This window comes from Lagenorhynchus albirostris, chromosome 9 (assembly GCF_949774975.1).
Source record: "Lagenorhynchus albirostris chromosome 9, mLagAlb1.1, whole genome shotgun sequence".
In the NCBI taxonomy this organism is placed as follows: Eukaryota; Metazoa; Chordata; class Mammalia; order Artiodactyla; family Delphinidae; genus Lagenorhynchus; species Lagenorhynchus albirostris.
The window spans coordinates 82,730,370-82,749,250 of NC_083103.1; the positions used below are offsets into that span (position 1 = coordinate 82,730,370).

At 34.8% G+C, this 18,881-nt stretch overlaps 1 protein-coding gene across 3 annotated transcripts in view; it reads left to right on the forward strand.

The window, feature by feature from the left end:
- Window positions 1-18,881, forward strand: part of CWF19L2 (CWF19 like cell cycle control factor 2) — a 193,507-nt gene that overhangs the window by 165,014 nt on the left and 9,612 nt on the right. For all 3 annotated transcript variants that reach the window (XM_060160317.1, XM_060160319.1, XM_060160320.1), the window contains 2 exons: window positions 2,918-3,073; window positions 5,025-5,105. In XM_060160317.1, the coding sequence (XP_060016300.1) occupies window positions 2,918-3,073; window positions 5,025-5,105 (237 nt within the window). The remainder of the gene's footprint in view (window positions 1-2,917; window positions 3,074-5,024; window positions 5,106-18,881) is intronic.

Sequence of the window (18,881 nt, forward strand, 5' to 3'; positions counted from 1 at the left end):
CAAAAAATTATGTTTGCAAATTCAGGGACCACTTCCTTCAAGTAATTTTTATCACCATCCTCTAGTAACATTTAAATTTAATTTTAGACCTTGTATTTAGTAGAATATACAAAGATATTCAGCAGAGCATGTGGGAATAATCACAGATTTCTAATGATAATATCTAAATTTTTAGTTTTACTAAATATATAGTGAAACTTGTTCCCCTTTAAGTTTATTCTTATCAGTTTGACAAATGAACTTGAACATACGTTATAGTCAGATACTGTAGGTCCATTTTTTAAATATCTCAAATTAGCGGTATGGTGGTGGGGTCGTTGATGCTTATCTACAGTGGGCTTCACTGTGGGGCCATTTCAGTGGAAAACTTCCAGTGTTAGTACCATTGGGTCTTTTTCTTGGGGCTAGTCAGACTCTCCAGAAAACACTCTTTCAGTCTCTTGCCTAGAGCATCTATGTCTGCTTTCCAGTGTTCTGGGAGCTGAGTTGGGAAAGAAGGCTGGTGTGGCAGAATGTCAAACATTTAAGAACACTAAGTAACATTTTTTATGATGCCCCTGTTTTCAGACTGTATACTCTCAACTGTGTCTGGTTTTCCTAGCCCAGCAACTTTGTTGTTTGCCTTCTCCAGAAGTTTATCCTATAGTGTTCTGCTGGTGTGGAGGAGGGGATCCGGTGTGTTAGTTATTTTTTTTCAAAAGACTTTCATCTGTGCCATCTGTTTTTCATTACAACTTCACCTCTAGTTCCATAATTCCTTGGTGCTGCCAATTCCTGAGCCTTTTGAGGATTCTGCAGTGTAGCATGGGTTTCTTCTTTACCATCCCTGCTAAACTGCCTCCTCCTATATCACCCAACTGTGAACCAGCTTTCTAGTGTTTAAGTCAGATAATATGGGGTGATCTGATTTTTAGCATATTTTCTTTGTTCTAATAGCTTTATGCTGTTTTGAAAATTATCTTAATGTCATTTTTGAGGGGTCACTTCATGAAGGGTGTAGAATTAAATGTGTATGTTCTGTACTATCGCATAACATTTATCTTAGGATAATCCTATCTTTAGACATGTTCTATTTAGAAAATTTGAATAAATTATAGTATTAATGTTATATCATCAGCCCTAAATAGCTTTGGTATGTTTAATGAAAATACTTTAATATTTATTTTAAATTCCTTTACGTGTGTTTATCTGAGTTTTTTGTAATGTGGTTTGTAATGTGTAAGAATCGTAACACTCTAGTATAGATTACTTAAATATATTGTAAGGAATATAAGTCCAGATGTGTTAACTAAATGAGGAATTGCAATTAGGTGAGTAATCATAGTTTAGAAACGTGGAAAATAGTGATTACCTGAAGGATGAAGTGTTTTCTACTAGTAATACGGGAATTTTATTTCGCCCCTGTAACATGAGATCTCTACATCTCTGTGAAGCATAAAATAGTTTTGGTATCTTATGATAATGAACTAAAACACTTTCTTCATTGTTTAGTTTTCATATAAATTTTAAAGAATGCATATTATTTAACTATGTATATTGTATTTGTTGTATTGAACTTGGGGAAATCCTGCTTTAATGGAGTTGATAACCTCAAATTATACCATTAAACTCATATTTTTAAATTAAAGTATTTTATATATATATATATATATATATGAAGTACTTAAAAGTGTGTATGTGTCCTCGAGGCTATTAGTATGATGTTTATATATTTTATAATATTGAACTATTCTTGTATCACTAATTTAGTACTTTTGAGTTTTCATTTATAATCCATGACATCTTAAGTCTGTCTTCTTCGCTATTATCCAGATAGACTCTAGAACAGTCATCCAACAGTTAAACCTAAATTTTACCACCTAAATGTGATTTTATCTCTTCCTTTTCTTATTTTAGTTTACTGGAACTGTTTCCAATATATACATAATACTGAGCAGAGTGAGTTTCAGTTAAAAAAAATATGTTGCTTAACTATGTGAAATTATGTGGTAGATTTAGAAAGTAAAGTAACTATAAGGTAACATTGTAGAGTTTAAACATTGTTTACTATTTTTTTATTTTAAAAAATGCTGAGCTTATATATATAGCTGTGGTTAGAAATGTAGAGCGAATCCTGTATCTGTTGCTTACTAGGTACCTTTTTACTTTACCTCAAATTATAATTATTCGATTTTTTTTTCCTACTTGTTCTTATTTTATAAAATGAGTGGAAAATAGAATAGTGATGAGTGATCAATAATAAGTGATCAGAGGAGACCTGGTCAGAACCCAGAACTCCCAACCCCTACCCAGCAGTAATTTGTAGGCTTTCTTATTTTTGGGTGTCAACAGAGGCTTGAATGGAAAACCTGAACTTCTATCTCCACATGGCAGTAACTAGGCAGGGTCTCAACAACAACCTGGTTGAATCTCTAGGGAATTATGCTGAGTGAAAATTTGCAAGTGAAGGATCAGAAGACATATGAAGGGAACCAGCAAATGAAGTTACTTTGAGGATAGAAAAACAATTGGAAGTGAATTCTGCATGTCTGTTACTGAATTTAAGGATGCCTACCTGCTCAGAGTACCTTTTTTGGTTTTTGGATGTTTTCCTATGATTTTACTGTCAGTTCTATATATTTTACCACCTAAATTTGATTTTTATCTCTTCCTTTTCTTATTTTAGTTTACTGGCACTGTTTCCAATATATACATAATACTGAGCAGAGTGCGTTTCAGTTATAAAAAACACATTGCTTAACTATGTGAAATTATGTGGTAGATTTAGAAAGTAAAGTAACTATAAGGTAACATTGTAGAGTTCAAACATTGTTTACTATTTTTTTTAATTTTAAAAGAATTTATTATACTTTTTATTGTTCTCATATTTTGAATCTCCTCTCAGTGTGTTATTTACCTAGCCATTTCCTCTCTTCAGATGTTTAGAAAATCATTGGTAAAGATGTTTGAAGATAAAGGATTGGACTGTATCTTTTTAGAAACGAATATGAGCATGAAGAAACAGTATCATATGGTTTATGAATGCATTCCTCTCCCAAAGGAAGTGGGTGATATGGCTCCCATCTATTTTAAGGTATTTATGGATAGTCTTTACAGGCATACTTATTTTTTGCTGTATTATGGTTTTATGAATAGTTATCTTTATTCTGATATTTTTTCTCCTATGTACTTATGAAATTTTATATCATATAAAGAAATGAAGTAAAGCACAAAAATTCTGCTATATAAATTTCTGTAGAAGAAATTTGGGATTTTGACCTTTAAAAAGCATGCTTACTTATCAGTATGAATATACTATCAAATGGTAATTTATAATTTTAATTTTTCATTTCTCAAATGAAAAATCAAGTTCTACCTTGAAATACTTTCAAGTCAAAATTGTAGTCATGACTCTAGAAATTTATAATTTAAATTCCTTAGGGCCAAACATAGTTACATGCAAACAGTACAAATTACAATTGCTAAAAAAAAAAAAAATTACAATTGCAGAGACAAGTTATTGCTGCAAGTTTTAGTATTTAATACCTCATCATGCTCTTTGAAAAAGAAACTAAAATCTAACCTTGACATACATCTTTGGACATTGTAATAAATGATTAGAGTTCTTAAGCAATTGTGTCATTATAATGTTCAAGCAGGTTTAACTAAATAGCGTTTGTTTGATACTGGCCTGAGTGCAGTGTAATTTATAAATTTATAATTTATAAATTTGTAAATGTAGAACCATATATGAAATAGTAACGTGTACAATTAAAGAAGAAGATAATGTTTTATGAGGTGGTATAGAAACTTGCAAATGCAACATTTAGACAATATAGGATGGTAAATTTTAATTAATATGGACTGTAAATCCCAATAAAAAGAATTATTTTAAAAAAGGATTATTAAACCTGTTAAGGTTGATGAGGTGGTGAAAATCAACTTTTCCTATAGAAATTTTTAAAAACCATCTGATTATTTGCTTTGAAGTCATGCTAGTAAAGTATAGTAAAACAATCCAGATAATTCCCAAACCCATGTCAGTCCTGTATTAAACAGAATCAATTGAGAAAGAGATTATTATGCTTTTCTTCAATTTTTTTTTTTCCTCTTGTACTTCCTCAGTGAGCCCTAGGAGATTGTGACTATAGGTATTGAAGTACATAGGGCACAACATAGAGCAGCTACTGTTGCTTATGGTGGGTGACAGAAATGTCATCTCTTAGCAGAATGGTATGCTACTTTTCTTTTATATTGTATCTTTTATATGATCATTAAAGATGTACTTATTTGATTTAGCTTCAATTTTATATTGAATGTGCTACATTATAATGTCAACACAAGCAATCCATGTCTTTTAAATAGGGAGCAGCAGTATACCTGATGTATTTAAACTATGCTTATTTGAATGTTAATTTCACCTTTAAAATTTACTTCATTAGTAATGATGTATAAAAATGAGATTATTTTATAATTATCACCATGGCTTTTCTTTCTATTAAATATTTCTTTACCATAAATACTAGTCATATTGCTTAGCTTAGAAAGTCTTATAATTCCATGTCTATGTATTTTTTCCCATGCATTTTTACTCCTTTTTTCTATGGCCAGAAATAGGTCAAGTATTTGGTTGCCAGAAAGCACATAAATTACTGTTCTTATATATGGAAGAAGAACAATAAAACAAAATGAATTTATTTGAGTAGATGTCTATGAATGGAGTAAGGAATTTGTGAACTTTATGTTCACAAATTCCGTTCAATATTAAGTTGCTTGGTCTTACTAAGGATTGTTTTTGTCATGTAAAGGTGAGCTAAAGTTAGTACAAGAGTTAAGAATGAGTAAAATAGTATTATTTTGGCTAAAGATAAGACTTGTATGAAATCAAGAAATTCCAATTTTAAATAACAGAAATTAAAGTCATTCAAACTAATAACCTAACATGTATATTAAACCTTATAATTAATTCACCATATTACTTTACTTTTAAACTCTTTGTATTTACTTGTGCATTATTTTTTAATTGACAAATGGCTGTTTCTTAGAAAGCCATAATGGAAACTGATGAAGAATGGTCTATGAACAAGAAATTAATTGATCTCTCTTCAAAAGATATCAGAAAGTCTGTAAGTATTATTTTTTTTAATATAAGAAATAACCCTACTATTTAGGATCTTTGTAATTTCCATATCTTATTTGAGAAAGAGACCATTTGGCTGAGTGATCAAAGGTGAAGGAAATATAATTCCATAAATAAAGAAGAAATTATTTTCATCCTACCTGGTCTAGCAAATCCTTATTTCTTTAATTACTTATTTGAATGTTTATTCCTGATCTTTTGGTGCTCTGCCACTGTAGTCCCTATGATTGTTTATGATAACCATAAGACTCTGCCATGAAAGTTGCTCTTAATGGGATTCTCAGGCTCTGGGACAAGTGAGGAGAGATGCCTTCTTGTTACTGAAATCATAATGAGGAAAACATTTTCCTAAAGGCTCTATTTTGAACATGGAACTCTCTCTCTCTTTTTTTTTTTTTTTTTTTTACTTATACAAAGGTTTACTGTTATGGTCCTTTAAAACAGTAGTTAAGTTAGATGATGGGTACATTATTCTTTTAGAGACTTTACTAACCATGCTTCATAGTTTAATCTTGATTTGCAGATCAGATTTTAGATACAAGTTACCCTTAGGTTGAGTACTTCTTTAATGACCTCCCTCTTTTCTAGAAATACACATTAAATGGAATAGATATATAATAGAACTGGGGATTCCTTTTTCTTTTCAAAGAGTATTATATGAATGTTTATTGAGTGCCTGCTATTTACCAGGCACTGTTCTACATGCTTTTTATACATAATGGAACAAAACAAAGGCTTTATGTAGCTAATATTCTAGTGCAGGAGTTGGGAACTGCACTCTGTGTGCTAAATCCAGCCTGCTGCCTGTTTGTGTAAATGAAGTTTTATAGTAATACAGCTAAATCCCTTTTTTTTTTCTTAACATCTTTATTGGAGTATAATTGCTTTACAATAGTGTGTTAGTTTCTGCTTTATAACAAAGTGAATCAGCTATACATATACATATATCCCCATATCTCTTCCCTCTGTGTCTCCCTCCCAGCCTCCCTATCCCACCCATCTAGGTGGTCACAAACCACTGAGCTGATCTCCCTGTGCTATGTGGCTGCTTCCCACTAGCTATCTATTTTACATTTGGTAGTATATATAAGTCCATGCCACTCTCTCACTTCTTCCCAGCTTACCCTCCCCCACCCCGCCCCCGTGTCCTCAAGTCCATTCTCTACGTCTATATTCCTGTCCTGCTGCTAGGTTCTTCATAACCTTTTTTTTTTTTTTTTTTTTAGATTCCATACATATGTGTTAGCATATGGTATTTGTTTTTCTCTTTCTGACTTATTTCACTCTGTAGGACAGACTCTAGGTCCATCCACCTCACTACAAATAACTCAATTTCGTTTCTTTTTGTGGCTGAGTAATATTCCATTGTATATATGTGCCACATCTTCTTTATCCATTCATCGGTCGATGGACACTTAGGTTGCTTCCATGTCCTGACTATTGTAAATAGAGCTGCAATGAACATTGTGGTACATGACTCTTTTTGAATTGTGGCTCTCTCAGGGTATATGCCCAGTAGTGGGATTGCTGGGTCGTATGGTAGTTCTATTTGTAGTTTTTTAAGGAAGCACCATACTCTTCTCCATAGTGGCTGTATCAATTTACATTCCCACCAACAGTGCAAGAGGGTTCCCTTTTCTCCACACCCTCTCCAGCGTTTATTGTTTGTAGATTTTTTGATGATGACCTTTCTGACTGGTGTGAGATGATACCTCATTTTAGTTTTGATTTGCATTTCTCTAATGATTAGTGATGTTGAGCATTCTTTCATGTGTTTGTTGGCAATCTGTATATCTTCTTTGGAGAAATGTCTAGGTCTTTTGCCCATTTTTGGATTGGGTTTTTTGTTTTTTTGATATTGAGCTGCATGAGTTGCTTATAAATTTTGGGATTAATCCTTTGTGAATTGCTTCATTTGCAAATATTTTCTTGCATTCTGAGGGTCGTCTTTTCATCTTGTTTATGGTTTCCTTTGCTGCCAAAGGTTTTAAGTTTCAGAGGTACTGTTTTTGGCTGCTTTCATGCTACAAGGATAGAGTTGAGAGTTGCAATAGAAATTTTATGATCTGCAAAGCCCAAATTATTTTATTTAAATTACAATTTTATTATAGGTTTTTAAAATTGTTTTTTAAGTTTTTAAAATTTTGCTGACCCCTCCTCTAGCAGATGTCACTAGAATATTTCTCTCCCATTTTTTGTTTTGGAAAGCCAGACCTGATACATGTGACTGATAGAATTCACTATTTTATTTATTATATCCCAGGCCAAAGGTTGAAATCTCATTGTATTATTGGAGGTAGTTTTAATTCAAAAGTAAAACCATTGTCTATTGTCTTTTTTAAAAATTAAAAAAAAAGTAATACAATTTTTAAAGGTTACTTTCCATTTACAGTTATTACAAAATATTGGCTATATTCCCCGTGTTGTACAAAACATCCTTCAGCCTATCTTACACTCAGTAGTTTGTACCTCCAACTTCCCCGCCCCTGTATTGCCCCCCACCATTGGTACTGGTAACCACTAGTTTGTTCTCTGTATCTGTGTGTCTGCTTCTTTTTTCTTCTATTCACTAGTTTGTTGTATTCTTTAGATTCCACATATAAGTGATATCATATAGTCTTTCTCTTTCTCTGTCTGACTTATTTCACTTAGCATAATGCCTTCCAAGTCCATCTATGTTGCTGCAAATGGCAAAAATTGTTCTTTTTTATGACTGAGTAGTATTCCATATATACATATATACACCACATCTTCTTTATCCATTCATCTGTTAATGGACACTTAGGTTGCTTCCATATCTTGGCTATTGTAAATAATGCTGCTATGAACATTGGGGTGCATATATCTTTTCAAATGAGTGTTTTGGGGTTTTTTCTGATATATATACTCAAGAGAGGAATTGCTGGGTCATATGGTAGTTCTATTTGTAGTTTTCTGAGAAACCTCCATACTGTTTTCCTCAGTGGCTGCACCATTTTACTTTCCCACCAACAGTGTAGGAGGGTTCCCTTTTCTTCACATCCTTGCCAGCATTTGTTATTTGTTTTCTTTTTAATGATAGCTGCTCTGAAGGTGTGAGGTGACATTTCATTGTGGTTTAGGTTTTGATTTGCATTTCCCTGATGATTAGCGATGTTGAGCATCTTTTCATATGCCTGTTGGCCATCTTCATTTCCTCTTTGGAAAAATATCTATTCAGTTCTTCTGTCTTTTTTTTAATTGGGTTTTTTGGTTTCTTGATACTGAGTTGTATGAGCTGTTTATATATGTTGGATATTAATCCCTTATTGGTCATATCATTTGCAAAAATTTTCTCTCATTTAGGAGTTTGTCTTTTCATTTTGTTGATGATTTTCTTTGCTGTTCAAAAGCTGTTAAATTTACTTAGGTCCTATTTGTTTATTTTTGCTTTTATTTCATTTACTGTAGGAGACTGATCCAAAAAAATATTCCTGTGATTCATGTCAGTCAGTGTTCTGCATGTATTTTCCTGTAGGAGTTTTATAGTATCCAGTCTTAAATTTAGGTTTTAATCCATTTTGAGTTTTATTTTTGTATGGTATTAGAGAATGTTCTAATTTCATTCTTTTACATGTAGCTATCCAGTTTTTCCAGCACTACTTATTGAAAAGACTGTCTTTTCTTCATTGTATATTCTTGCCCCCTTTGTCATAGATTAATTTACCATTAAGTATGTGGGTTTATTTCTGGGCTGTCTATTCTGTTCCTTTGATCTATATGTCTGTTTTTATGCCAGTATCATACTGTTTTAATGACTGTAGCTTTGTAGTATAATCTGAAGTCAGGGAGCATGATTCCTCCAGGTTTGTTTTTCTTTCTCAAGATTGTTTTGGCTATTCAGAGTGTTTCAAAGGTACAATCTCCCAAGACTGAACTAAGAAAAAATAGAAAAGATGAACAGACCAATTACCAGTAATGAAATTGAGTCAGTAATTTAAAAATTCCCAACAAACAAAAGTCTAGAACCAGATGGCTTCACAGGTGAATTCTACCATTTATCCTTCTGAAACTATTCCAAAAAATTACAGAGGAAGGAATGCTTCCAAACTGATTCTATGAAGCCAACATCACCCTGATACCAAAACCAAAGATATCACAAAAAAGAAACTTACAGGTCATTATCACTGATGAACATAGATGCAAAAATTCTCAACAAATACTATCAAAATGAATCCAACAATACATTAAAAAGATCATTCACCATGATCACGTGAGATTTAACCCAGGGATGCAAGGATTTTTCAGTATTCACAAATCACTGTGACATACCACATTAACAAATGAAGAATAAAAACCATATGATGCAGAAAAAGCTTTTGATAAAATCCAACATCCATTTATGATAAAAACTCTCCAGAAAGTTGGCATACAGGGAACATACCTCAACATAATAATGGCTGTATATGGCAAACCCACAGCTGACATCATACTCAATGGGGAAAAGCTGAAAGCATTTCCTCTAAGGTCAGGAATAAGACAAGAATGTCCAAAGTCACCACTTTTATTCAACATAGTTTTGGAAATCCAAGCCATAACAGTCAGAGAAGAAAAAGAAATTAAAAGAATTCAAATTGGAAAGGAAGAAGTAAAACTGTCACTGTTTGTAGATGAAATGATACTATACATAGAAAAATCCTAAACACACCACCAGAAAACTACTAGCTCTCATCAATGAACTCAGCAAAGTTGCAGAATACAAAATTAATGTACAGAAATCTGTTGCATCTCTATAAACTAACGATGAACTATCAGAAAGAGAAATTATGGAAACAATCCCATTTACCATCACATCAAAAAGAATAAAATACCTAGGAATAAATCTAACTAAGATGGCAAAAGAGCTGTACTCTGAAAGCTATAAGGCACTGATGCAAGAAATTGAAGATAAAACAAAAAGATGGAAAGATATACCGTGTTCTTGGACTGGGAGAATCAATTTTGTTAAAATGACCCTACCACCCAAGGCAATCTATAGATTCAGTGCAATCCCTATCAAAATACCAATGGCATTTTTCACAGAACTAGACAAATAATTTTACAATTTGCCTGTGGTCTTTTTCTTTTCCCTTGCTGGTGAATTGGGACAGACAATATATTAAAAAACAAAACAACGCCCCCACAAATGTCTAATTCATGATCTTATAGAAAAAGGTATCTAATGTACATACATCTTTTGTGCCTAAGTTTTTCACTTCTCATATCATAATTTCCAATGCCATTGATTCTTTTAGAGCATGATTTTAATGGCAGTTGAAAATATTTTAGGGGAGGGGTGGAATCAAAATGGTGGAGTAGCATGTTGCTGAACCCACCTCCCCTCACAAACACATCAAGACTACAACTACATATAAAGCAAGTCTCACTAAAGGTGACCTAAAGACTAGCAGAACAGCTCTTCTGAAACCTAGACTGTAAAGAAAGAACCACACAGAGTTTGATAGGAGGGGAGGAGAAGCGATCTAATTGGGACTGACACCCCTAGAGAGTGACCTAGAGAGGAGAGAAAATCACATGTTCAGGATCTTCCTTGGGGAGTGGAGCATTCAATCCACACATTAGGCATTCCATCCCTGTGGTCCAGCAAGAGGAAGATGAGCCTGTCTGGGTTAGAAAACCAGTGGGGCTTACCTGAGTGCTGTAATAAATGGAAACTCTGCTCTTGAGGAGCTTGCACACAGACTTGCTCACAGTCCTAGGGTGGAGGCAGCAGATTGAAATCTTCATGGTGCTCTGGCTGGCTTGCCAAGACCACCCCAGTGTGCCCCCAGGTTTGCACTGGACTCCTACTCTAGCCCCTACTGCTCTGCTGTTGCTCCCTGCTAAGGTCAAGGCTGCAATTGCCAACAAGAGTGCACACACTTGGAGGGAACAGGGCTTGGTTGAACCCTGGCCCTGCCTCTGATTAGGATGGGAGCAACATACTTGGGAGGGAGAGGAATCAGCCCCAGGGTGGAGACTGCCATTTCTTGTGTGCATGTCGGTGCACACACTTGGGAAAGAGTGGAACCAGCTCAGTTGTGTGGCTCCAACTCCTCCAGCCCTGATCTAGCCTCTTACCAAAGTACATGCATCAAGAAAAAAGTGGAATCACTTCAAAGTGCAGCCCCAAGCCCTCAGTCCCTGACCATGCTCACAATTAAGGTAGAGACTGCCATCACACCTGGGAGAAGTGCAGGTCCCTCAGGGCTCCTGCTTCAGCTCTTGAGCCTGGATCCCACCCCCAGTAGGGCAGTGACTGCCATTGAGCATAGGAGAAGCCCCAGCTCAAACATGGCTCTGGCTCTACCTCCCACCAAGGCAGTGGCTGTCAGGGCACCCTGGGCTTACTTCAGATTGAGCTCCCACTGGAACCACTGTGCACACACACACTGCATTGGGATGCTCCCACACAAGGACATATCTTCAAGACCGGCATAGGTAACTCTTTCACCTACTGTCATGCAGACAAAGGAATATGTTTCAAATGAAAAAACAAGAAAAGAAAAATGAATAAAACCCTACTGAAACAGAGATAAATAATTTACCTGATAAGGAGTTCAGAGCAATAGTAATAAGAATGCTAACTCAAGTTGGGGAAAAAAATAAATGAACAGAGTGGGAATTTGAACAAAGAACTAGAAAATATAAAAAAGTACCAATCAGAGCTGAAGAATGTAATAACTGAAATGAAAAATACACTAGAAGGAATTAGCCACAGATTAGGTGATATAGAAGAATGCATAAGCAACCTGGAATATAGTGAAAATCACCCAATCAGAACAGGGAAAATAAAAAAATTTTTTAAATGAGCCTAGCTTAAGGGACCTCTGGGACAACATCAGGCATTCTAAATTTGCATTGTAGGGATCACAGAAAGAGAAGAGAGAGAGAAAGGGATAGAAAATGTATTTGATGAAATTTTGGCTGAAAACTTCCTGAACCTGAAGAAGGAAATAGATATCCAGGTATAGGAAGCACAGAGAGTCCCAAAGAAGATGAACCCAAAGAGAACCACACCGAGACATATAACTAAAATGGGAAAAAATAAAGGTAAAGAGAGAATTTTAAAGTCAACAACAAAAAACAGTTACGACAAGGGAATTTCCATAAGGCTATCTGCTGGTTTTTCAGCAGAAACTTTGCAGGCCAAAAGGGAGTGGCATGATATATTTAAATTGCTAAAAGGAAAAAACTAAAGAGTTCATCAGTACTAAAGTGACCTTACAAAAAATGTTAAGGGGTCTTCTTCAAGTGAAAAAGAAAGGACCAGAACAAGAAATAAGGAAATACAGGAAGGGAAAAACCTCACTGTTAAAGGCAAGTAAAGGCAGTGGATCAATGAACAGGTAAGGGATAGGCATAAAGATGTAAAATATGACATCAAAAATAGAAAGCATGAAGGGGAAATTAAAAAATATAGATCTTTTAGAATGTGTTTGAACTTAAATGACTATCAGTTTAAAACGATAGATATAGATATACATCAACATATGTGAACTCCATGATAACCACTATATATGCAGTATTTTTGCTGGTAAGCCATCTAGTACCTATTGTAAGGTTGTTTTTTAAAACCTGGATATATACCTAAAATAAGTACCTGGAGGATTTTAATATTTTAAAATAACCAATAGAGACAGTAAGAAACATACAAATTCTTGGAATGGTTGTTGTATATTCAACTTTGAAGTGTTTTCTTTTCTAAATCACCACATAGCGTTAAATCTGAGACTATTTGAGAGTAGCTGGGGAATGAATCAGATGACCTCTTGAGGTCACTCTTAGCTTAGGATTTGATAATTATGTGGATGGAGTTGTGAAGAGAACTTGAGTATAAGAATAATTTCAAAGCAGGTCACTTTTTACAAGGTTAACAAACTTTCCAGTGTCTTTTTAAAATGATAATTATGTTTCTGAGCATGAAGTGAACAATCTTGATTTATTTTAACATTATTTTTATTCTGAAGAAACCTCATTATCCTTCTTTTAAAAAACTCTATGTCCTTAGTAGGTACATAAAGTATATTATGTGTGTGTTGGGGATGTGCTGATTTTTTCTTCCATAGTGGATTCTTGGTTGTTAGTAGAGATTGACATATTTGTAATTCATTCTGATTCTCTGTTGATTTATGTTTTTATTTCTGTGAGTATAAGCTTCTCTTTTTATGTCTATTTTGTTTACTTTCTCTGGGTCTTTTGATTTCCTTGCAGTGTAGTGTGAAGTTCATGGATATATACAAAAAAAAACAGATCTGAATGTTCATTGCAGAGGAGTTGCATAATATTCAGTAACTTGTCAAGAAAGTGGTCTTTTTTCACAAGACAATTTTATTGAGATTTCACATGAATTCTTCCTCAACTTTTTCTTTTTTTTACCACTTTATTGGAGTATAATTGCTTTACAATGATGTGTTAGTTTCTGCTTTATAATGAAGTGAATCAGTTATACATATACATATGTTCCCATATCTCCTCCCTCTTCTGTCTCCCTCCCTCCCACCCTCCCTAGTTCACCCATCCAGGTGGTCACAAAGCACCGGGCTGATCTAACTATGCTATGCGGCTGCTTCCCACTAGCTATCTTTTTTTTTTTTTTTAACATCTTTATTGGAGTATAATTGCTTTACAATGGTGTGTTAGTTTCTGCTTTATAACAAAGTGAATCAGTTATGTATATACATATGTTCCCATATCTCTTCCCTCTTGCATCTCCCTCCCTCCCACGCTCCCTATCCCACCCATCTAGGTGATCACAAAGCACCGAGCTGATCTCCCTGTGCTATGCAGCTGCTTCCCACTAGCTATCTACCTTACGTTTGGTAGTGTATATATGTCCATGCCACTCTCTCACTTTGTCCCAGCTTACCCTTCCCCCACCCCATGTCCTCAAGTCCATTCACAAGTAGGTCTGTGTCTTTATTCCTGTCTTACCCCTAGGTTCTTCATGACATTTTTTTTTCTTAAATTCCATATATATATGTGAGCATACAGTATTTGTCTTTCTCTTTCTGACTTACTTCACTCTGTATGACAGACTCTAGGTCCATCCACCTCATTACAAATAGCTCAATTTCATTTCTTTTTATGGCTGAGTAATATTCCATTGTATATATGTGCCACATCTTCTTTATCCATTCATCCGATGACGGACACTTAGGTTGTTTCCATCTCCGGGCTATTGTAAATAGAGCTGCAGTGAACATTTTGGTACATGACTCTTTTTGAATTATGGTTTTCTCAGGGTATATGCCCAGTAGTGGGATTGCTGGGTCGTATGGTAGTTCTATTTGTAGTTTTTTAAGGAACCTCCATACTGTTATCCATACTGGCTGTACCAATTCACATTCCCACCAGCAGTGCAAGAGTGTTTCCTTTTCTCCACACCCTCTCCAGCATTTATTCTTTCTAGATTTTTTATTCTTTCTAGATGATGGCCATTCTGACTGGTGTGAGATGATATCTCATTGTAGTTTTGATTTGCACTTCTCTAATGATTAACGATGATGAGCATTCTTTCATCTGTTTGTTGGCAGTCTGTATATCTTCTTTGGAGAAATGTCTACTTAGGTCGTCTGCCCATTTTTGGATTGTGTTGTTTGTTTTTTTGTTATTGAGCTGCATGAGCTGCTTGTAAATTTTGGAGATTAATCCTGTGTCAGTTGCTTCATTTGCAAATATTTTCTCGCATTCTGACGGTTGTCTTTTGGTCTTGTTTATGGTTTCCTTTGCTGTGCAAAAGCTTGAAGTTTCATTAGGTCCTGTTTGTTTATTTTTGTTTTTATTTCCATTTCTCTAGGAGGTGGGTCAAAAAGGATCTTGCTGTGATTTATGTCATAGAGTGTTCTGCCTATGTTTTCCTCTAATAGTTTGATAGTTTCTGGCCTTACATTTAGGTCTTTAATCCACTTTGAGCTTATTTTTGTGTATGGTGTTATGGAGTGGTCTAATCTCATACTTTTACATGTCCCAGTCCAGTTTTCCCAGCACCACTTACTGAAGAGGCTGTCCTTTCTCCACTGTACATTCTTGCCTCCTTTATCAAAGATAAGGTAAACATATGTGTGTGGGTTTATCTCTGGGCTTTCTATCCGGTTCCATTGATCTATATTTTTGTTTTTGTTCCAGTACCATACTGTCTTAATTACTGTAGCTTTGTAGTATAGTCTGAAGTTAGGGAGCCTTATTCCTCCAGCTCCATTTTTCGTTCTCAGCATTGCCTTGGCTATTCAGGGTCTTTTGTGTTTCCATACAAATTGTGAACATTTTGTTCTAGTTCTGTGAAAAATGCCAGTGGTAGTTTGATAGGGATTGTATTGAATCTGTAAATTGCTTTGGGTAGTAGAGTCACTTTCACAATGTTGATTCTTCCAATCCAAGAACATGGTATATCTCTCCATCTATTTGTATCATCTTTAATTTCTTTCATCAGTGTCTTATAATTATCTGCATACAGGTCTTTTGTCTCCTTAGGTAGGTTTATTCCTAGATATTTTATTCTTTTTGTTGCAGTGGTAAATGCGAATGTTTTCTTGATTTCACTTTCAGATTTTTCATCATTAGTGTATAGGAATGCAAGAGATTTCTGTGCATTAATTTTGTATCCTGCTACTTTACCAAATTCATTGATTAGCTCTAGTAGTTTTCTGGTAGCATCTTTAGGATTCTCTATGTATAGTATCATGTCATCTGCAAACAGTGACAGCTTTACTTCTGCTTTTCCGATTTGGATTCCTTTTATTTCCTTTTCTTCTCCGATTCCTGTGCCTAAAACTTCCAAAGCTATGTTGAATAAGAGTGTTGAGAGTGGACAACCTTGTCTTGTTCCTGATCTTAGTGGAAATGCTTTCAGTTTTTCACCATTGAGGATGATGTTGACTGTGGGTTTGTCTAATATGGCCTTTATTACGTTGAGGTAAGTTCCCTCTATGCCTACTTTCTGCAGGATTTTTATCATAAATGGGTGTTGAATTTTGTCAAAAGCTTTCTCTGCATCTGTTTAGATGATGATATGGTTTTTCTCCTTCAGTTTGTTAATATGGTGTATCATGTTGATTGATTTGTGTATATTGAAGAATCCTTGCATTCGTGGAATAAACTCCACTTGATCATGGTGTATGATCCTTTTAATGTGCTGTTGGATTGTTTGCTAGTATTTTGTTGAGGATTTTTGCATCTATGTTCATCAGTGATATTGGCCTGTAGTTTTCTTTCTTTGTGACATCCTTGTCTGGTTTTGGTATCAGGGTGGTGGTGCCTTGTAGAATGAGTTTGGGAGTGTTCCTCCCTCTGCTATATTTTGCAAGAGTTTGAGAAGGGTAGGTGTTAGCTCTTCTCTAAATGTTTGATAGAATTCGCCTGCGAAGCCATCTGGTCCTGGGATTTTGTTTGTTGGAAGGTTTTTAATCACAGTTTCAATTTCAGTGCTTGTGATTAGTCTGTTCATATTTTCTATTTCTTCCTGATTCAGTCTTGGCAGGTTGTGCATTTCTAAGAATTTGTCCATTTCTTCCAGGTTGTCCATTTTATTAGCATAGTGTTGCTTGTAGTAATCTCTCATGATCTTTTGTATTTCTGTAGTGTCAGATGTTCTCCTTTTTCTTTTCTAATTCTATTGATTGCTGTCTTCTCCTTTTTTTCCTTGATGAGTCTGGCTAATAGTTTGTCAATTTTGTTTATCTTCTAAAAGATCCAGCTTTTAGTTTTATTGATCTTTGCTGTCGTTTCCTTCATTTCTCTTTCATTTATTTCTGATTTGATCTTTATGATTTCTTTCCTTCTGCTAATTTTGGGGGTTTTTTGTTCTTCTTTCTCTAACTGCTTTACGTGCAAGGTTAGGTTGTTTATTCAAGATGTTTCTTGTTTCTTGAGGTAGGATTGTATTGCTATAAACTTCCCTCTTAGAACTGCTTTTGCTGCATCCCGTAGGTTTTGGGTCGTCGTGTCTCCATTGTCATTTATTTCTAGGTATTTTTTGATTTCCTCTTTGATTTCTTCAGTGATCACTTGGTTATGAAGTAGTGTATTGTTTAGCCTCCACGTGTTTGTATTTTTTACAGATTTTTCCTGTAATTGATATCTAGCCTCATAGCATTGCGGTCGGAAAAGATACTTGAAACAATTTCAATTTTCTTAAATTTACCAAGGCTTGACTTGTGACCCAAGATATGATCTATCCTGGAGAATGTTCCACTTGAGAAAAATGTGTTTTCTGTTGTTTTTGGATGGAATGTCCTATAAATATCAATTAAGTCCATCTTGTTTAATGTATCATTTAAAGCTTGTGTTTCCTTATTCATTTTCATTTTGGATGATCTGTCCATTGGTGAAAGTGGGGTGTTAAAGTCCCCTACTATGAATGTGTTACTGTCAATTTCCCCTTTTATGGCTGTTAGTATTTGCCTTATGTATTGAGGTGCTCTTATGTTGGGTGTATAAATATTTACAATTGTTACATCTTCTTCTTGGATCGATCCCTTTATCATTATGTAGTGACCTTCTTTGTCTCTTGTAGTAGTCTTTATTTTAACGTCTATTTTGTCTGATATGAGAATTGCTACTCCAGGTTACTTTTGGTTTCCATTTGCCTGGAATATCTTTTTCCATCCCCTCACTTTCAGTCTGTATGTGTCTCTAGGTCTGAAGTGGGTCTCTTGTAGACAGCATATATATGGGTCTTGTTTTGGTATCCATTCAGCCAATCTGTGTTTTTTGGTGGGAGCATTTAATCTATTTACACTTAAGGTAATTATGGATATGCCTGTTCCTATTCCCATTTTCTTAATTGTTTTGGGTTTGTTATTGTAAGTCTTTTCTTCTCTTGTGTTTCTTCCCTAGAGAAGATCCTTTAACATTTGTTGTAAAGCTGGTTTGATGGTGCTGAACTCTCTCAGCTTTTGCTTGTCTGTAAAGGTTTTAATTTCTCCATCATATCTGAATGAGATCCTTGCTGGGTAGAGTAGTCTTGGTTGCAGGTTTTTCTCCTTCATCACTTTAAATATGTCCTGCCAGTCCCTTCTGGCTTTCAGAGTTTCTGCTGAAAAATCAGCTGTTAACCTTATGTGGATTCCCTTGTGTGTTATTTGTTGTTTTTCCCTTGCTGCTTTTAATATGTTTTCTTTGTATCTAATTTTTGACAGTTTGATTAATATGTGTCTTGGCGTGTTTTTCCTTGGATTTATCCTGTATGGGACTCTCTGTGCTTCCTGGACTTGACTAAATATTTCCTTTCCCATATTAGAGAAGTTTTCAACTATAATCTCTTCAAATATTTTCTCAGTCCCTTTCTTTTTCTCTTCTTCTTCTGGAACCCCTATAATTCGAATGTTGGTGCATTTAATGTTGTCCCAGAAGTCTCTGAGATAGTCCTCAGTTCTTTTCATGCTTTTTTCTTTATTCTGCTCTGCAGTAGTTATTTCCACTATTTTACCTTCCCGGTCACTTATCCGTTCTTCTGCCTCAGTTATGCTGCTATTGATCCCATCTAGAGTATTTTTAATTTCATTTATTGTGTTGTTCATCGTTGTTTGTTTCATCTTTAGTTCTTCTAGGTCCTTGTTAACTTATTCTTGCATTTTGTCCATTCTATTTCCAAGATTTTGGATCATCCTTACTATCATTATTCTGAATTCTTTTTCAGGTAGACTAGCTATTTCCTCTTCATTTGTTAGGTCTGGTGGGTTTTTACCTTGCTCCTTCATCTGCTGTGTGTTTTTCTGTCTTCTCCTTTTGCTTATCTTACTGTGTTTGGGGTCTCCTTTTTGCA